This window comes from Channa argus, chromosome 18 (genome assembly GCF_033026475.1).
Source record: "Channa argus isolate prfri chromosome 18, Channa argus male v1.0, whole genome shotgun sequence".
Taxonomy (NCBI): Eukaryota; Metazoa; Chordata; class Actinopteri; order Anabantiformes; family Channidae; genus Channa; species Channa argus.
This window is the reverse complement of record NC_090214.1, coordinates 17,822,673-17,842,500: the sequence shown is the minus strand read 5'-3', so window position 1 is coordinate 17,842,500 and position 19,828 is coordinate 17,822,673. Positions and strand designations below refer to the sequence as shown.

General features: G+C 38.1%; 1 protein-coding gene across 1 annotated transcript in view; it reads left to right on the top strand.

Annotated features, from left to right (window-relative positions):
• si:ch211-196i2.1 (collagen alpha-2(I) chain) overlaps positions 1-19,828 on the top strand; it is a 92,926-nt gene that overhangs the window by 47,879 nt on the left and 25,219 nt on the right. Inside the window, exons 7-31 of the mRNA XM_067485204.1 lie at positions 1,322-2,023; positions 3,645-3,689; positions 3,998-4,117; positions 4,893-4,931; positions 5,023-5,076; positions 5,196-5,249; positions 7,840-7,947; positions 8,051-8,104; positions 9,015-9,068; positions 9,332-9,376; positions 9,827-9,880; positions 11,175-11,219; positions 11,300-11,353; positions 11,634-11,678; positions 11,789-11,842; positions 11,950-11,994; positions 14,991-15,044; positions 15,595-15,639; positions 15,718-15,771; positions 15,855-15,962; positions 16,235-16,288; positions 16,952-17,005; positions 17,190-17,234; positions 18,415-18,468; positions 19,090-19,134. Of these exons, the coding sequence (XP_067341305.1) occupies positions 1,322-2,023; positions 3,645-3,689; positions 3,998-4,117; positions 4,893-4,931; positions 5,023-5,076; positions 5,196-5,249; positions 7,840-7,947; positions 8,051-8,104; positions 9,015-9,068; positions 9,332-9,376; positions 9,827-9,880; positions 11,175-11,219; positions 11,300-11,353; positions 11,634-11,678; positions 11,789-11,842; positions 11,950-11,994; positions 14,991-15,044; positions 15,595-15,639; positions 15,718-15,771; positions 15,855-15,962; positions 16,235-16,288; positions 16,952-17,005; positions 17,190-17,234; positions 18,415-18,468; positions 19,090-19,134 (2,085 nt within the window). The remainder of the gene's footprint in view (positions 1-1,321; positions 2,024-3,644; positions 3,690-3,997; positions 4,118-4,892; positions 4,932-5,022; positions 5,077-5,195; positions 5,250-7,839; positions 7,948-8,050; positions 8,105-9,014; positions 9,069-9,331; positions 9,377-9,826; positions 9,881-11,174; positions 11,220-11,299; positions 11,354-11,633; positions 11,679-11,788; positions 11,843-11,949; positions 11,995-14,990; positions 15,045-15,594; positions 15,640-15,717; positions 15,772-15,854; positions 15,963-16,234; positions 16,289-16,951; positions 17,006-17,189; positions 17,235-18,414; positions 18,469-19,089; positions 19,135-19,828) is intronic.

Sequence of the window (19,828 nt, the reverse complement as noted above, 5' to 3'; positions counted from 1 at the left end):
GTATCACAGTGTACTACAGTGTAGTCAGTGACAGGACCCACATGGTGGCCAAAACAATGTTCACTTGACTTGATGACGTCTGTGAAAAACCTCAATAAGGAGCTCAGTGCAAACCACTGAAATGTTTATTAGAGGCAGAAGATTCCGAATTTTTGGATGAGACAAAATCAGTGGTCGAGTGCAGTTTTTGATGGCAGATGAATTATGGTTAACTGTCTTGAACAGCTGAAAAATAGATTGACTTAAAGGGAGATTAAATAAAGCCAGATGTTTGTAAAAGGTTGACAGTTTTCAATATGGGCCAAAGGTCTGCAGCACTGTTGAAGGGCACGATTTGAGGTTTTAAGCACAACTAGGATCCATTCATCCATACATCTATCCATTGTCCAAAACACTTATTCTGTTTATAGAGTCATGAAGTAATGTCAATACAAAATCTTTCTTTTTTTAAATTTGTGAGTTTAGATGGGACTGTACTGCTTTTTATTTCCCATGGCTCTATATTAATAGTTCCAACTGGTGACACCAAGTCTTTCAGATGGTAGCACACGTATCTCGTTTTAAATTAGTTAATTAGTTCAAATAGACATGCAGATTTATGATGAAATTAATAGAGGGACGTAGATTCTGAAGGATGTGTTGAACATAACAAGGAGCGCTGGTCTCTCAATGTCTAGCTTTGTCTTTTTAAAAAAAAATAATGGGAAGACAAGCTGCCGTACCTGCAAGACAAGAACCTTTGCGTCATGTGTGCCGCATTCTGTCAAAGATGCTGTTACAAACTTTTTACCAGCGGTGGGAACACAGAAAGCAGTCAACACAATGCAATTAATTTGTCTTAAAACTGTAGTATATCTGAACCACAAGGATCCTACTAACTACTACTGTTAAAATGCATATTTAGTGTTTTTTGTGTTTTCCTTTTTCTTTTTTCTTCTTCTAACTTTCATGTTTCCAGTCTCTTTTTTCTCCTCCTTCCTTCTTCTTGTTTTGGTTAATTGATGTGGATATTTATTAAGTGTAACATTGCTAAGTCCACTTGTAAGGAAAAAAGACTTGATAGTATGCTACAGGGCTGTAAATGCCAAAACACAGTGTCAAACAGCCTTAGGCCAAATGTCTAAAGTTTATGTCTAAAATTTCTGCGGGGGGGGATAATTTGATCAGGATTCAGCTCACCTATAGTCCATTAAAAAGTAAACCTCGAAAACACAGAGCCAGAAAATAATAAGATACTGATACCCCACTAAGCTAATCAATTTATAAGACAGTTTAAAACAGTTTTTTAACGAGCTCCAACTCTTCTTTTGTTTCTTAACAGACTGGGTTCCTCCGCCGAGGGAGCTCTCGAGGGGACGGCACAGTGCCTTCAGGACCCGACCGAAAAGGTTCAGTTATTCGTGGGGATGTTTTTTTGGTGGAGGAGGACACTGATTTTTTGCATCCAATTTTCCAAAATGGCAGACAGGTGAGCCCTCAGTTTAAGCCCCCAAGAAATGGACTTAAAGGAAACGAGAAAGGGAAGCCTGAAGGTCCCTCTAAACATTTGGAGGACAACATTACCATAGAGAAGAAGGTTGATTCAAGTGGGAGGTCTTCATTGTTGTTTCCTGGAAAACCTACTGATGACATCATTGACCTGGACACCAGAAACACACCCAAAAAGCCCTCAGTTGGATTTCCTGTATTTCCTAAGGCTCCTTCAGATCCCAGAACATCCACAGACTCTAACAAACTATTAGAGGAGACAGACAAACACACCAGAACTGTCTCCCCTACACCTCATGTCGTCACCTCTGGCTCATTGGCAAAGGAAGTAGTTGAAAATGGAGGACGCATCACTTCACAGAACACCACAACCTTCGATCACAGAACAGAGCACAGCAATAAAAAGCCAGACAGGGAGCGCCCTGGAGTTGTGACCATTATATCCAAGGATGGAGACCAGGTCCATACCTCAGACGGCAAAATGTACAGGCTTCACAGAGGACCACCAGGTCAAATGGGTTCTCCAGGACAGGAAGTGAGTGGTCTTATGGTCCTCTAGTTCCATTAATTGGCTTGTTTTAATGCTACTCTACATTATATCAAAGTGTGCAAAAGTGTACAAAGTCTTCCTTAGGTTGATTTGTCTAATGAAAACTGCTCAATGAGAAATCTGTGTTTTTGACTTTTTTCTATTATTGCAGTTTAACACTTTTAGAAAGACCAATCTTGTTTCGCACTGATTTAGCACCAACTTTGATGTATTATGTCAGAGCTGCCTGTTGTTCGATGGAATGGAAAAGAACAAGCCTCATGAATGAAGAAAGTGTGATGTCTGTACTTTACAGCTCACTAGAGCTTTTCTCCATCAGCTTCCATCTGAATCTCATCAGTGGAGGTTAACGCTGCTCAAACATATGCTGAGCCACATGTCTTTGATGCTGCAATTTGAGTAGTCAAAGAATAGCATGATTTAAGAGTCAGTGAACAGTTTGTTGTAGTATTTTCCTCTGTCATCTCATCTCATTGGTGGAGTAATGTCAACTCATACCATCAAGTCAAGGTTTACCCTAACATAATAGATGGATCATCACAGTGACCGTAGGGCAGATAGAATCAGAGGAAGACTGCACATCTGGTCACATCTGGCCAGTCTGAGGAGTCATTGCAATAAAATCCACAGGATCACTCAGCGCCATTACTATGATTGGAGTCAGCTGTAGGGAAAACGAAGAAATATGTCCTGTTGGTTTCTCTCTCTTCGTCCACAGAATGACAGGTCTTTTACATGCTTAGCAAGTACAGTGAAATGCCTGAAGCATTAGCCTATACATGCATTGTGCTAAGCTTTAAATGTGATTTAATAAAACTTAGGTACAAAATTCTCTGACCACATAATATACATTTACAAAGTCTGCAGGCAGTAAGAATCAGGTCTAATGTTCAGAGGCTATCAAGCACTGTGTCTCCTTCTGTTATGTTATTCTGTTAGAAGTTGTCTTTTTTGAATTTTATATGGAGAACTCGGCAGCAAGCACACAACACTGACAGCTAGTTTGGTAACATATTTTGTAGGTACGTAACATGTTTTCAGCAGACTTTGAATTGCGAAACATGGCTACTTTCTGGTGACAGACACAACTTGAGTCATTCTAAACTTACTAAGAAATACTAATAGAACACACTAGCTTAGCTCTACTTCTGGTTAACAGACGTTTCAGATTACTAAATCTGCGGCAGTTCAATGGTTTTCAGCCTTTACCAAATGTGGATTTTCTACAGGTGATACACATTTCTCCAGATGCTTCAGCAGGTTTTGCTATATAAAAAAGTGTGCAGGACCACATGCAGGACCACATGGTTCAAGCCCCTGTGCATTCCAATACTTTTTAAATCATTATACTTTTACAGTGTTTTATTAGCATAGATATTGGAAGGGAACCCTGAAATGACCCCAAAATGGCCTTTGCTTCTCAACCAGTGGTTTGTGTGTCTCTTATTTTACTGGCTTTGATTTTAGGCAATAGTAGAAAAATGGTTAATTATAAATCTCACAGACAATTTGTTCAAGACACAATCATTTTACAGCTTGTCCAGTGGTTTACTTGTGTTTTTGAGGTAAATGTGTTGTATTAAGGGTTAATACTGTTTTTACACAGGGCTGTCCTGGTGAGCCTGGCCTGCCAGGGTTTAAAGGTGATAAGGTAAGAGAACCTTGATTATAACATAATAACTTCTGATTAATATTTTGTTACTGCAATTACCTGTGTAGGATTAAATGGTGTTCTGCATGAGCACCTTTGCACATCTTAAAAACTCACCTCAGACATTAATGCATGACATTTTATCTCTGCCTTCATCATATCTACAAATCTGTTATTTATTTCATACCTCTAATGGTGCATTAAAATGTTTCTATGAAACAGTGTTACAACTTTTCAATTATACAAACTATGTTACATGAATGTATTTGTTTTGTTAAAATGTATCACTTCGTTTTTGTCTCACACAGGGTAAGCTAGGTCCTGAAGGGAGCCCAGGAAAAAAGGGGGAGCAAGGACCTCCTGGACCAGCAGGATTACCAACCTTGTACCTGTGGAAGAACACTGCTGAGGAATGGGCTGCCTTCCAGGTAAGATGGAAAACACAATATGAATTTTTTTTCATTGTAGTATATACAATATGTTGTTGTTCCCTTAAATACAATTTATTCTATCCACATTTCTCTTTGTTCAGACTCAGGCCTCTTTTAAAACATAAGGGGTCAGAATCCCACTTTCAGATGTAACACAACATAAAGTATTAATGAAACTTTTTGAAAATTTTGGACCTCAACTCATTTCCTATACCTGATGGTTCTATCTGAACTTGCATGAAATTTACAATTTATTAGCCCTGAACAAAAAGTATGTACTTGGCATAGAAAGTAAATGGAAAGGATTTTTAATGCTAAAGGTGTTACACATTTTTTATAGTTTTTACCCTCTTTTTTAAGAAGGCTGTAGGGATGGCAAGGTTGGTATGTTTGTAAAAAGACATATTACAATCGAAAATATAGCACACAGTGGTGTTCCCCCAGGGAGTAGTAATAATGAATTTTCCATTGTTGAAGTTATATTGTAGTGAATAATTCTAATTTGATAATTGTACTGAATAAAGGCAATGAGTTGGGAGGGCTCCTTCCATCTATTTCATACAAATAGATGTTCAGCAAGTGATTAAACAACCTTACTTTTAGTAGAACACAGGATCGTGTTTAGTTTAGTGCTTTTAACTTTATGTGATCAGAGTGGTAAAGCACACACACACTCTAGTTTTCTAACTGATTTGATTTCATTGTAGGTTGTTTAAGTTTCCAACCAATGGTTTCAATACACTTTTCTGTGGTTCTGTTTTTGTTACCATAGCAAACCGGTTTCTACCAATTACTTTGTGCTGGTTGGCCTGTAAGTATCCTCTGACGATAACCTTTTTTGTTGTGTTTCAGTTTTTTTAACCTGTTTACCTGAAGTTGGTTTCTTTTTTGTGAGCTTGCAGATTAAAGAAGGTCCTGAAGGATTACCTGGAGAGATGGGCAAGCCTGGAATTGAGGTTTAATATGAGCTGCATGCATAATTATAAGAACGATTGTAAAGAAATTGTTTGACCAGCACTAAATTGGTGAACAGTTTTGTTTTGGTCTTATTTTATCTTTTCGCTACTTTTCTCAGGGGCCACCTGGGGAACCTGGGCAGCGTGGACAACCTGGGATGCCAGGAGAGATGGTAAGCACCCAGCACCTGATGACCAAAGGTCTGTCTCAGGGCCAATTAAGAGGGACGTACACAGACCGTCAACCATTCATGTTAACATTCAGACCCATGGACAGTTTAGGGTCCACCTTTGGCATTTCTACCAAAAAAATGATCACTGTAAAGGGACGGCACGGGCTCAGTTGGTAGGGTGGCTGCTTACTGACCAAAGAGTCGGAGGTTCGCATCCCACTCTTCCCGACCACATGTCGAAATGTCCCTGGGCAAGACACTGAAACCCCAACAGCCCATCCCCAGCCGTGCAGCGCTGATCTCAAGCCGTGTAGAAATTGGGGAGGGTTGCATCAGAAGGGCATTCAGTGTAAAAACGGTGCCAAAATCAACATGCTGACAAAATGATCCGCTGTGGTGACTCTAAACTCACAGGCTAAGCCAAAAGGACAAAAAAATTATAACAATTTAAGAACCCAAGTAAGGAGACGGCAAGAGGAGGGTTAAATTGTAGGGGATTTTATTGTAGGGAATAGGGGGGAGAAAAAAATAGCTCTAATAGGAGGACAGGAAGAAACATGTAGTAAAGGTAACAAATAAGTTAAAAACACTGTAAAACAGAACATTAACTTGAATGTGGGTGAGAGGGAAGATAAACTTCTCAGAGTTTGGGCCCTTTAATCTCATTGCACAGCATCTTAGTTTTCTGGGCCTAGTGAATTGTAGTATACTGGATACTGTAAAGCACACAGCTAGTTTTCAAGTTTGGACACATAGAGAATGAAATGTGTGTGAGACCTGGAAGAAGAAGATATTCTAGGTCTGTCATATGGAGCCAACCCACTGTGGATTTAATAATATGGATGACATGGTTAAGGATAAAACTGCCTGAGTGTATGTGTCTTTTTGTTGTCATCAGTCTTTGGCAGGTCATAGTTTTAAACTTGGCATGAATTTTCCATGCAGCACGAGTGGGTGGTGGGTTAATTGTTCTCACAGACATACGTCCGCTCTGTAGTAACACCATACAAAGTTGCTAAAATGGGGATTTAATACTCCCGAAACTAGTGTTCCTAAGATTTGTAGACGAGACTGAGAGCAAGAGCCCAAAAAGCCTGTTGTAGATTACTCATGGATAATAAACCATACAAGGGTCCTTTCTGTCAAGAACCAAAAAAGTCTTAGCATAATATGTTTGAGTTAATATGCCTTATTCAATATTTCATGTCTAAGAATTGCACTTGTGCACATGACATTCCAACAATTTACTGTGCAGCCCTAATAGAAACATAAAGGTCCACGTATACAGATATAGAGGGTCGATTCTATGATAGAATCAAACTCATATTACTCATACAACTCATACATTACATTCTTTCCTATGTCAACTTTGTTTCAGGCCAAACTGTGTTAGATATTGGGGAAGTAGGTACAGGCATTCATTAAACATTCAGGAGACATTCTAAAGACTTCCCCTGACTTTTAGTCAAAACTGTTACTCATTCCATAAATTACATTATCTCGGACTTGCTACAGACATTTATTCATTGCCTCAAGCAATGAATAAATAATGATTTGTCTCTTCTTGCATCGGTAGACACAATACTTTGGATCACAACCAAATACTTCCTAATTAGCATATATTAGCATGCTCACAGACTTAATGCAAATCCTGAACATTGTAAACATTAAACCTGACAGACACAGTGCAGCAAAAATAGCACTGTAGTAATCCAGTATACTAGAGATGAATGTGTGGACCAGTTTTTTAAGTTAGTTTTAGATATGATTACTATAACTGCTCATATATTCTTGAAATTATGTAAAATGTTTCTTCTCATGGCACTGATTTCTTTTTGAAGTTACTTCTACTACTTATGTACCAAGATTGAGAGCTAGCAATTAACATTCTTGTAGTTTGATCTAGTTTGACCTTCTGAGAGAAGAGAATAAAACTTTTATATATTTGAGTAACACATGTTTTGAAGCAAAAATGCCAAACCATCTCAGACATGTGAGTTTTCACTTTTCTCCAATTCATGTCAATGTTTGTTAGATTTTGGGGGCCAGAGCTTTGGATGTATAGAACAAGCAATTTAAAGAAATCAGTCTGAGATCTGGCAAATTTGTATTTTTTCCTATTGCACTTATCAGTCTTTTATAGATAAAATAATAAGCCAATTACTCGAAATACAATGAACATCAATCTTCAGTTGTTTGCAGATGTATGGGAATATAACTCTGAAAAAGAGTATATTGCTCCAGTGATTTAAAAACAAACTCATTTATCATGCCATGTCTCTGTGTGTAACATTAACATAACATAGTAGGTGGTTTAGGTATTCACCGTGAATCAGTACACATTTTACACCTGTCTTCAGGCAGAGTTATTGCAGACTATAGTCTTCAAGACAGTGTGTTGTTATTCTGGTGTTACCTTGTCTGTGTGAGAAATGGTTCCACTAAGGAGTGGGGAGGGTCAGTATCTACAGAGCAAGCATGTGTAATTTATTTTGTGTGCTAACTATCCTGCTTTTCTGGTTTTGTTGACAAACAGGCTGATGCACAAGGATTCAGTAGCTTTCCTCTGATAATTCATTTGGGTTGACAGGGGGAGTGTGGTCCCAGGGGGCCTCCAGGACGAGCTGGGGCTCCAGGGAGCGACGGGGAAAAAGGAGAAGATGGTCAGCCAGGGTCACCTGGTGCTCATGGATCACAGGTGAGCACATTCTGTATAGTAAACAGTTAAATGGCACACATAACAATGTATATCTGACATGAAATCTTTTTTTTTCCTGTGGATGTTTTCTAATTGACACCAGGGTCCCTGGGGATACAGGGGAGAACGAGGGCCCAAAGGGGAAAATGGTGATGAGGTGAGGAATAAAATAGCACAGCTGCTTTTGTGAGGATTGCTATTAAATATTTGACTTACTGTTTGTGAAATTATACACATGTAGATCCACATGCATACTGCATGCAGTTCAATGACAATTAATACCTTAAGTTATGATAAAGGAAAAACAAAATGTTCAGAAATGTTTAATGGTGCCAACCCACCAGACCTATTCATTTTAGTGTTTTCGTATTTGTAAGTAAGCAAGTATTTGTGTTAAAAGCATTTGTAAACAAGGAACTTTCTGATGAAAATATATATTTTATATAACACGGGTATAGTGCCAATTTTCAGCACTTGATTGTTTTCCATGTTTAGCACAATAGGCATATTTTGGTTTTTACCAAAAAAGTGAGGTTTGATATCCAGCCTATGAGTTAGAGAATTTAAACTTGCCATAACCATTTTTTTTTGCCATTTCTGATTAGCAGAAAACAATCTGTAAACACAACACTGATATCACCTTTTAGGTTAAAAGTGTTTTAGCTGCAGTATTTAACACATGAAAAGAAATAAGAGTCTGCTTTCACTCAAATTGCCTGTTGTTGTGGTTAAAAACACAATTATGAAAGCAGGGTTAACTATTTAAAGGTAGAAAGTGCAGGAACTTGGCTGAAACACTAGACAGTTAATGCTCTAATTTTATGTGAGTAGAGTTATAATCCTCCGTCAGTTTGCCACTGTTAGCCACTTTTTTATGTAGGTGCTCTTGTGACCTCTATTTATTACAAACATATTGATGAAAATGTTTTAAATCCACATTTTCAACATTCCTGTTACATGAACTACACAGGCATCACTACATTGTTTCAAAAGATGTCATTGATTGTTTATACTGAATAAGACAAAAAAAGTACCATGACAACATAGAAGAGCATTTTTCTCTCTAGGGCCTCGTTGGCTTCAAGGGTCCCAAGGGTGAGACTGGTGAAACTGGGGAGAAGGTACTGAAAATTTAATTATCATCATGCATGAAAATTCATTTACATGTAATATAGAATCAATGTTGTACCTTTCTTATTGAGGGACAAAAATCAACGGCATGAATTCCAGGTCTGTTGTCTATTTCATGCAGTCATGAAATACAAACATATATTGTACATTAGGTTAAAGCACACGAACAAATCTGCATGCAGGTCTTGTAATATCTCTCTTAGGACAATAAAATGTGTTGTAATGATCATGTGCACATTCTCTCTTTGTATAGGGCCAAACCGGTTTACCTGGCCTACCTGGTCCTGTCGGACCACCAGTAAGTATGTAAAGATTATGGTCATAACCATTGTGGAAAAAGTAGCTGATGTAATGCCAGCAAATAATGAGAATGAGAGTAACAGCTGTTTTTGTGTAATGCATTTCTTACTCATCCAACCAGTGTAAACTAAGTGTAACAAAACAAACGGCTTTTGTAAAAGAAGGACATGTGCTTCTGAATCCCTGTTAATCCATAATCCAATCCTTCTTTGAATTTAAAGGTCCAAGCTTGTGAAGCTCTGACTCTTATTTTTCTCTTGGGTCTGCTCTCAGTCAGTTTGATTGTACTCTGCAGATCAGAATTGCTGCCTCACAGTAATAGCACAGACCCTCTGACCAGCAGGCTGTAATCTGTTTGGTTAATCCTCACTATGGGTACATATTTATTTTTACATTTAATGATACATTTTTAGTAAATTGGCATTAAATACTTGAATTTTTTCTCCAGGGGCCCCAGGGGATCCGAGGGGGATATGGACCAGAGGGGTCATGGGGTCCTGAAGTAAGTATTTAGCTATATGACTAGTTGCTGATTAAGCATTTAAATGACTCTCTTTAATACAAATAAATATTGGTCAGCTTGGTTAGGACTGAACAATATTGGAAAGTGAAATCTTAACTCAGTCTCTTACAATTTGTTTTTTCCATTTTCCATCTCTCCATTTATATCACTCCCTTTCTCTCTACTCTACTTGAGTATGATGCTACAAGCTTGGCACATCTATTTTTGGGCAGTTTCTCCTATTTGTTCTTTACAGTACCTCTGAAGCTCCATCAGGTTGGATGGGGAGTGTTTGTGATTTTCAGATCTCTAGAGATGTTAAATTGGGTTAAAGTCTGGGCTCTGGCTGGGCCTCTCAAGAACATTCAGAGTTGTCCTGTGGCCACTCCTTTGTTATCTTGGCTGTGTTTTTAGGGTTGTTGTCCTGTTGAAAGATGAACCGTCGGCCCAGTCTGAGGTCCAGAGCGCTCTGGAACAGGTTTTTTCAAGTATGTCTCTGTACATTGCTGCATTCATCTTTCCCTCAATCCTGACTGGTCTCCCAGTTCCTGCCACTGAACCACTTTCCCACAGCGTGATGCTGCCACCACCATGCTTTACTGTAGGGATGGTATTGGCCAGGTGGTGACGGTGCCTGTTCAATTTTGAGTATTATGGCAAAGTCCATGAATACTTATGTACATGTGATTTTTTTTTTTTATTGTTATTTTTAATAAATTTGCAAAGATTTCAAATTATCTCCTCTTCAGGAACCTGCTATATCAATGGCGAAAGACCTGGGAAATGGAGCGGATAAATAGATCTTATAAATATTTACTGCAATATTCTTATTTTTAAAGTCACTTTGTGTTGGAGGGATAGTGTTGAATAAAAACATTTTATTTACATGGTAAACAGAGCTCCATAAGTACACGGATTTGATGCTGCGGCAGCCAAAGGCCGAATGAATGAAGAGATCGTTAACAGAGTTTTTTTTATCAATCTCTCTTTGACATAGAGAATGAGAGAGTGGTCGAGCGAGGTAGATACTGAATGAAGACAGGGAGCAGTGTTAACGGCTGTATCCTGTATGGGATACATCCCCCATCTGACAGAACTCGAGCATGAATCACGCAGCAGTTTGAGGCTGCTCCATCTGTAAAACAACTAAACAGCTTGTGGTATTTTATGTTGGCCCTATTATCCTTAAAAGTTGAGCCCACCGTCTAAATTTTTTATTTGGTCAAAGGAAGGGTCAGTGAGGAAATGTGGGATGGAGTTTTCAATTATGCTATTATGTATTTATTGTTGCTAGGGGGAAAATGGACTGGATGGCCCCCCAGGTTTGCCAGGGCCAATGGTAAGCTAAAATCTCCACTGACAAATAGTCACTGTTGTTTTTGAATTTTTCTACAGTGTATTTGGTTGTGTGTCTTACAGGGTGCACCAGGTGCTACAGGACGAGTTGGCGCACAGGGAGTTAATGGTTCCAGGGTAAGATTTTATCACAGCAAGCCAAGAGTTAGTCTGAAGGTTAAAGATGGTTTTGTCCAAGCCCTGGGTAATGTATTCTACTTGATCGTTGTTCCTGCACATTATTTTCACTCTATCCTTTACACTATGTTCCTGTACACTACAATACTATAAATTGTCCTCACTTGTTTTGGTTTCAGTGACAGTTTTAAAGGTGGATATCAGTAGATGTAAAACTAAAAATATTACATTATGTGTAATTTAATTTCGGTATAATTTATTTATTTATTTTATCTTTCAGGGGGACATGGGACCTGATGGCAGTGTTGGTTCCAAAGGTCCACAGGTGTACATTTAGTTTGATTATACGTTTGCTGCTAATATTCTGCTTTTTTGGAAATTGAGTTTTTGACATCAAATGTCTTGTATGTTGTTGTTTGTTTGTTTTTCAATTAGGGACCTCTAGGTTTAGAGGGGCAGATGGGACCCCCAGGACTCAGAGGACCCCAAGTGAGTGCAGCTCAGTGTAGCTTTAGAGACTTTGAATTGTCGTGATACTGATTGATTCATTTTATTGTCTCAAAAGCAGAGGTCAATATTAACATGCATTTTAACAGGGGCACCCAGGCAGTATCGGTGCTTCTGGACCAAAAGGAGATCCTGTAAGTGTGTTTTGTTAAATTGTTATGCTTCCATGCCAGCAACAGCCATGTTAGAGGCATTATGTTTGGACATCTGTTGGTCTTTATTGGGTCTGAAAATGTTTTTTCTTTGTCACTTTTGTTATTTAACAATAGTGGTCCCTAATCAAGTACTTTTTTAAAATTTACTTTACAAGTAATACAATATCTTGTTTCAGTAGCTTGCATAATCAGCATATCACCATCAATGTTCTGCTAGTTATTCCCTGTGCTTGTCTAAATAAAAACGTGCAAGTGTCAATTGGCCACTCTTACTGCAGATGTGTGTTTTGTGCTGTTACATCATTACAGTATTTTATCTGTAGGTTGTATTGAACATACACTGATATACCACCCCTTGCGTGCACATATCATAATCCCTCTATAAAATACTATACCAATAGTACTGTATTTGTACACAAACAAAATACCAGAGTGGAAGATATATACAGTATAGTATTAAAGAGGCATGAGAACTATTTAGGATGGTCTAAAAAACAAAATCTACTGTCTGCAATACATTTCAACAGCAGCACAAATAACATCCCCCAAATCTGACCATTATCTTAAACTGAACATTATCACTTCATGAAAGTATTTACAACAGGATTGCTAGTTGCTTAGTTTAAGCCTAATAAACATATATCTGAGGGAAATTAATTCATCCATATCTACAACAGCAAAGTTATCACATATTGTAGGATCAATAATATCACCTTTAATAAAACGAAAACTTGGTGAAGTGAAGAATGAACATGAAATCAGTCACTATCACTGATCTCTGTCTTCCCCTGTCTGCTGCTGTTGGGGACCCTCTGCTGAGAGCTACAGCTGATACATGGTACTGTCTGGTTTTAGAGTGATGGTGTTGCTGTTTCTGGATCCACCAGAACTTCTATCACATTAAGTTGAACAGTTTGTGCACTGGGTACGGCATATACACCTGAACATAACTTACAGCTTTTGCTGTATGTACAATTATGTGTTCATAGCAATTAGTGATATAGAAAACAAGTTTGTTATGGTTAACACATGACAGTGTCTGGGAGACTGTGGCAATGCTGAAATGTTTGCTTTTCTGTAGGACATTAATGATTGGAGAGAATTTTTCTCACATGCACCTGAATGAGTACTGATGTTGTCCTCTCAAGTTGAGGAGTAGGTTACACTTACCTGAGCTGTCTGCTCCCTTTCTGTTGCAGCCAGGGACACTTGACTAAGCTCTGCCCTTTCTCATAGAGAGACAAGAGGCTCCTCCAAGTACTGTATTTTTAGATTCACTAATTTCGTTGGTCTCTTAAAGGATTTATCGTATGAATTCAGAACACAAATATTTATTTATGTTTGCGTTTTCTAGTTTGTTTTTTTCTTCTCCTTTTCTTAATTTTCCTATGTCCTGACTTTTTGCTGCCCCCGGAAAATAGGAAAGTGTTCATTTCAAGACATGTACCATATGATACTTATCTGGTTGGCGGAAGCATACGACTGCGAGGTATTAATTCGAGTGTCTTGTTTTATTCTAATTCAAATCTTGAAAAAGTGCCCAAAAGATTCAATGGTTAAATTTGAAAGATGGGAGTTTATAAGTGTTTTTTATAAAATTAACTATGATTATGTGAGTTAGGAAAACAAATGTGAAGCATAAAAATGGGCTTTGCACCACATTTACAGATGTTTAGGTCAAATAAAATGTGAGCTGTTACACTGGTGTTTCTTTAAAAAGACCAGCATTGATTATGTCAGATCTTAATTCATATTTTAGTAATCAGTCATACCTAATATTTAGATAAGAGATTTTTCGCAATATGGGTTCATTAGGTCCTAAAAAGTTATTTGTATTGAAACTAAACTTAATCCTCTCATATGTCATTTTTATACCAAACACATAATTCAATTAATACACTTGAATCAATTTCAGATAAACCATCTCTTTTATTTGAGGAGGTTGTCTCTCAGAAACTGAAAAAACTGTGAATTCAGACTTTAGAATTTAGGTCCAACAATGCAAACCCCCAATTTTGGGAGGGCTCGGGACCGGCATCAGGGCCGCCCTTGGTGGCTGGTTGGGGCCACATCTGGTGGGGTGGGATGTGAACTTGCAGCCTTCTGCATCCCAACCCAAGGCTCTACCACTGAGCCACCCGCCCCCCTAGGTTGTTTCAATGGCAGTGGTTTGGATTATTTTATGTGATTCATGTTATTTCTAAAATTCAGCTCACACTCACGACTGCACTACCAATTATCAATTGAACTTGGTCATGACAATGCTCGGACCTAGTGGGTCCAGGTCCATCCCAGTCCAACCTAGTTGGTGCTGACAATCATTTAGTGTGTACTGAGTAACAATTCTAGTCTTTAATTTTAAAACCCATTCTCTGGTATTTATTCTCTAAGAATTTTTTAATATGTTTAATTTTTACAACTGGTATCAGCGACTAATGGCGTCACTTAGGGAGACCTACAGTAATTACAGCTGTACCTGAACACCTGTTTTTATAAACTTATTTTACTTATTTATTTGTAAGCTTTATCAACTGTGTTGTCGTCAGCTTTACGTAAAATAATTTTGCTTATTTTGTTATCTTTTACAGTATGCACAAATCGTTAGGATAAAAATGTTCCCGGTTGGCATTGTATTTTTTTTTTTTGTATGTTTTGTCAGCAGAAACATGCGAGAACTATGGGGGTGTATCTATCTCCAGGACTTCATTAGTTGCCCCCAGTTTACTCAGTGTCATGTATGTGCTCCTATCAGACTGTCGAGACTATAAATGGGTTATAGGTATATATTGGTGGTCTGTGACAGTCTGTGACACTCTCTGCAGCTTAAAAATCCTTCTGTTAGGTCAGACTCGTTGAACAGCACTGGCAGAAGTGCAGTGAATGAAAGTGAAGTGAATGAAATATTACGGACCCTTATCATTGTTTCCGTTTGTGTTTTTTTTTTTTCTTTTCTTTTCTTTTTGTTTCTATATTAGGGACCTGTGGGGCAGATGGGTGCCCGTGGGGATCCTGGCTTTGAGGGGCCCATGGTGAGTTGGGCATACATATCCTGCAGAAAACTGCATTTTAACATTACAGCCCTACACACGAATATACACACTACATATGAACTGATTTGATGTAAGTTAAATGCAGTTGTGATAAGAGAATGCAGAATTTGCGACTTGCCCTATAACTTTTGTCACCATAGCAGCTGTTCAAACAAAAATCCTGTACAGGAAAATATCTTTTTACATGTATACAGTACAAGCATACGTTTAAATCCAGCAACTCCAGCCTCACACTGCCCTCTGCTGGTGATAGTGGATCATGACGTGATGACTAAAGACAAAAGTTCCCCTGTGTTGCCTTTCAGATTCACCATGTATATACCAATCTGTTACAAAGAAATATATGTTCTAACATCCTTCACTAACCACTTAATTCTTTATCTGTATTTTAATTATTTATACTGTATAAGTCTATACTGTCGTAAGTATAGATGGTATAGTGTAGTTAGTAATTTTCTCATAGGCTTGCTTCTTGATGATCTCTTACTTTTAAAACGTTTTAAGAAATGTGTTCTTTTTGGCCTGACAGGGTGCAGCAGGGCAACAAGGTCCTATGGGGTTCCCGGGGGTAATGGTAGGTGCTCATAATTAAAACACGTTTATTCCAATACATTTTAACAGAGCCTTCTTGAGACAGTTTTCTTTGATACAGGGTAAAAGGGGACCAGATGGGGACAAGGGGAATCTTGGACCTAAAGGCGAAAAAGTAGGAGCCACCAAAAAAAATTGAATAAAACAAAGAAATTACTGTGTGACTCAGTCATTTTAAGTCTTTGTTTTTTTTCTCAGGGCTTTCAGGGGGCAGCAGGCATTAGGGGCCCGCAGGGAGAGAGGGGCACCACTGGCTTACAAGGTTTCCCAGGGGTCGAGGGCCAGCGTGGCCCCAAAGGTCCTGAGGTACAGTATACAACGCATTACAGCATTTTTAAACATAAACAGTCCTCCTGTTTCTTTTCAGATGACATCCCACTTGTATGTAGTTTGTTGTTGCTTTACACTGCTAACAAATACATTACCTATTACCTTTATCAGTATCAGAGTATTAACACTCTGTTAACTGTCTTACAGCATAGTGTATTTCCATGTTTTTTCTTTTAACCATGGAACGAAGCTGCCCAGTGACGATAAAAACACGATGAGCTTGACTGACTTTATATTCATTCACTCAGGGCACAAATGGAGAAACTGGCCCTCAGGGAAGACAGGGCAGCCACGGGTTAAAGGTCAGTGATGATTTATGCGTCTCACCACTTAAATGTCTGTTGTCAGATGAGTTCATATGTTGATCCAAATGTCAAATTTAATAGTGAAACTCTAGTGGCCTCCAGCGTGTAAATTTTACAATCCAGTTTTGTGCCTAGAAAGAACAACATTTGACTGGAATAACATGGTTTTCAGACTTTTGTAGATTTACTGTTTCTACATTTGGTCATTCCACATAAATAGAAATATTTAGTGGTTTAATTCTTTTTCTACAAAAGTTTTTTAAGTTACAGCCTAAATATATATTATCTATCTTTTCACGCTCAAGTTAAAATTTTTACTCAGAAAGAATCTACATTTTACAGATTGACTGAGGGATTACAGATGTTTGAAAGCTGTTTATAGCAACATCTGGATGCTGTGTTGACATTTTCTTCTCAGTCATGTCATCAGTCTTGTTCATATTTCAGGTTTTTGCCATTTTAATGTGAATAGGAATCTGCATTGCCTTCGCTTTTAAAAGAGCCATTGTGATTATTAAAAAATTATTGACTAGAAATTCTGCTTTGGACATGTTTATTTGCAAAGGTAATTTTAATGAAGACATTAGAACATGTGTTCACATGTGTTTTGTTACGATTATAAGCTCAGCTTTAGTAACTAATATCAGAACCTCTTTAAAGGGGAATAGGGGACCAGATGGACGAAATGGCAAACCAGGACCCAGGGGGAACAAGGTATAACACTACTGCTTGTAATTCACACTGCTGTTACAGAACCAGTCATGAACTACAAAGTTTATGCAGAATCTAAAAGGATAATAGTTGTTCTTAGAATAAAAATAGAATACAGAAACAGTGTTGTCATTTTCTGGCTAGATGGCTTAGTTAGTTATTTTATTTTCTATTTGGTTTTCTCCAGGGTCGGTCTGGACAAAGGGGCTACACTGGACAACCAGGGCCATTGGTAAAGTTGACCAAACTCTTTTAGCTCTGGTCGTATGTTCAAACAAAGATTGTTGAAATATTGAGAGATTATTTTTATAAAAATAAATAAATAATAAATTGACAATTTGAATAAATTAGGTAATTTAACATTTTTCTTAATACTTTCCTTAAAATTACTTAACTTAACATTACCACCAATTATGATTATATAAGCAGATTTCTTGTTTCTGCTGGGAATGTAGGGATCCATTACACACACAAAGGGATTCAATTGCAGGACTCGACAGGGCTTGGAGTGCAATCAACTGGATTTATTTAACGAGATACTCAATAAAAAAAAAGCACAGCATACAGGTCAAGGAAAAGGAAGTAGAGTGAAAGATGCTCACTACAAAAGGTAGCAGATAAAAAAACTAGGCTAGACACTATAGGGAAGACACACGGGGCCTGGTGGTTCAGTGGGAGATTATTGCCTTAGGATGCAGAAGGCCGTGGGTTCGAATGTGAAACTGGGACCGAATCCCACCTCACCAGGTGTGGGGGCTTGCTGGCGGTCCCATGACTGGATTAGGACTGGCCTTCCTGTGGCGTAAAAGCCATGGCAGATCAACGTGCTGAACATATTGTGGTGACCCCTGAAGGGACACGCCGAAAGCCGATGATCTTTTGAAAACACTATAGGGAAGAAGACTAACTAAAGGTGCTCACTAGAAAGTACTACCTGTGAAAACTAAAACAAAACAGTCACTACAAAGTAACAATTAGAGAAACCAAACAAAAGAAAATCCCTCTAGAAGAGGTATTCACGAGACTAAGACACAGACTACACAAAACTTTGACTAACAACACTTCAAGATTAACTAAGGGCTGGTGGCATGGGAATGGACGGACATAGGAGGAGGTAATGATCAGAAACAGAGGAAGACACGCTAACAATAAGCACTAAATTACTAAATGTACTTTTAAACATAAGTAGATGAATTAATGCAGATCAGGTGTGATGACTGGTTGGCAGCTGAGAACTACAAGGACACATACAAACACAAGATGAAAAACAAAAGACACAGAAGAAAAACTAATACTGAAAAGGAAAATATAAAACCTAACTTCTGACAGGGAAACTGTTGTGTGTAACACAGAGAAAAAGACAGGATGAACTGCATCTGTATGTCTGTATGTTTTTTGTCATTTGATCACAGGGTTTGCCAGGGCCACATGGACCAGAGGGAGTAGAAGGAAAGCCTGGTACACAGGTTCCCATTTTCTATCATATTTCAATCCTATCACCTGTAAATGCCATGTGTGTCTCTGTGTGTCATCTACTTCCTGCCTCTCTTGTATCTGTTTGGTTACTATCTTTAAATTACTTGCTGTAGTTACGTTAGCTGCATGGACTTAAAGTATTTCATGTTTCATTGCAACTTTTTGTCCCAATTTTTGGTCTTTTAGTAGGTCCAGGGATTGATCTCGTGATGAGTACAGAGGAAAGTGACCCATGACTGGATAGAATCAGACTTGTTTAATAAAATGCTTCTCTGAATGCAAAATTATATCCTGTAGCTGTTTTTTAAGGTTTTAAGAAATGACGAATAATAATGTGCAAGAAATGTCAATAATGACACCTAACTAAGTTCCGGTTGTAGTGCACTTTTGTAGCCATTGTGAGGTTTACACAGAAGGAGGCACTGTTTGTACATTATAATAATACAGTAGCGAGCTGTTGTACATTTTTAGCCCTGCAGTAGAGCTGGAAATGTATGTTTTGAGTTAAGAAAATCTGTTCATTAAAATAATAATAAATGCCATTTACACTCTGAATTACTTCTGACTTGGAATGAATTGCATTGTTGGTATTTTCTTGGTCTCTGTTTCAGGGTCCCTCAGGTGCTGCTGGGATTGCCGGCAGTAAAGGACAGAGGGTAAGACCATTAGCCCCATAATGACCCCAACGTTCCATTCATGACCTCATAAATCCAGCGCAGCTATTTGCCAAGAGCTGGGAGGGTCACTTGAGTACTAACACATTATTACAGTTTTACAAGACAACTTAGGATAAATTATGAAGGATGGTATAGATCAGGCAAACACAAAAAACACTGTCAAACATAGTTTAACAGGACACAAGATCTGCCAGCTACCAAACTAACAGTTTTAGGATTGGCTGCGGCTGAACAGAGTGTATGGAAAAACATGTCTGCATGTGTCTCAGACCTGCATACTGTACTTTATGTAATATAGACAAACTTTATTGCCTAAACGGATTTATATGCATTAGGATTGTTGAATATGCAATTTTAAAATTGATAAAAATGTATCTAAGTGCTGTAACAGCTCAGTGAAACTAAGCCGTAAAAAACCTGAAGAAAACCACAGAAGTGAGCATTATATGCACAGAAATCTGTGTTTAAAGTTTCCATCTCTTAAGAAAGGTCCTAATTAGTACATGCTCCTGAGAGGATTTACTACGGTAATTAAGAACTTAAGATGTACTTTACTTCTTCTTACTGTCAAGTACTGTATTTAAAATGTACATTGTTATTTAATATGATTAAATAACAAAAACGAATGCAGGCAGATTATTATCAATTAATTATGCATAACTGCAGTAGGTAG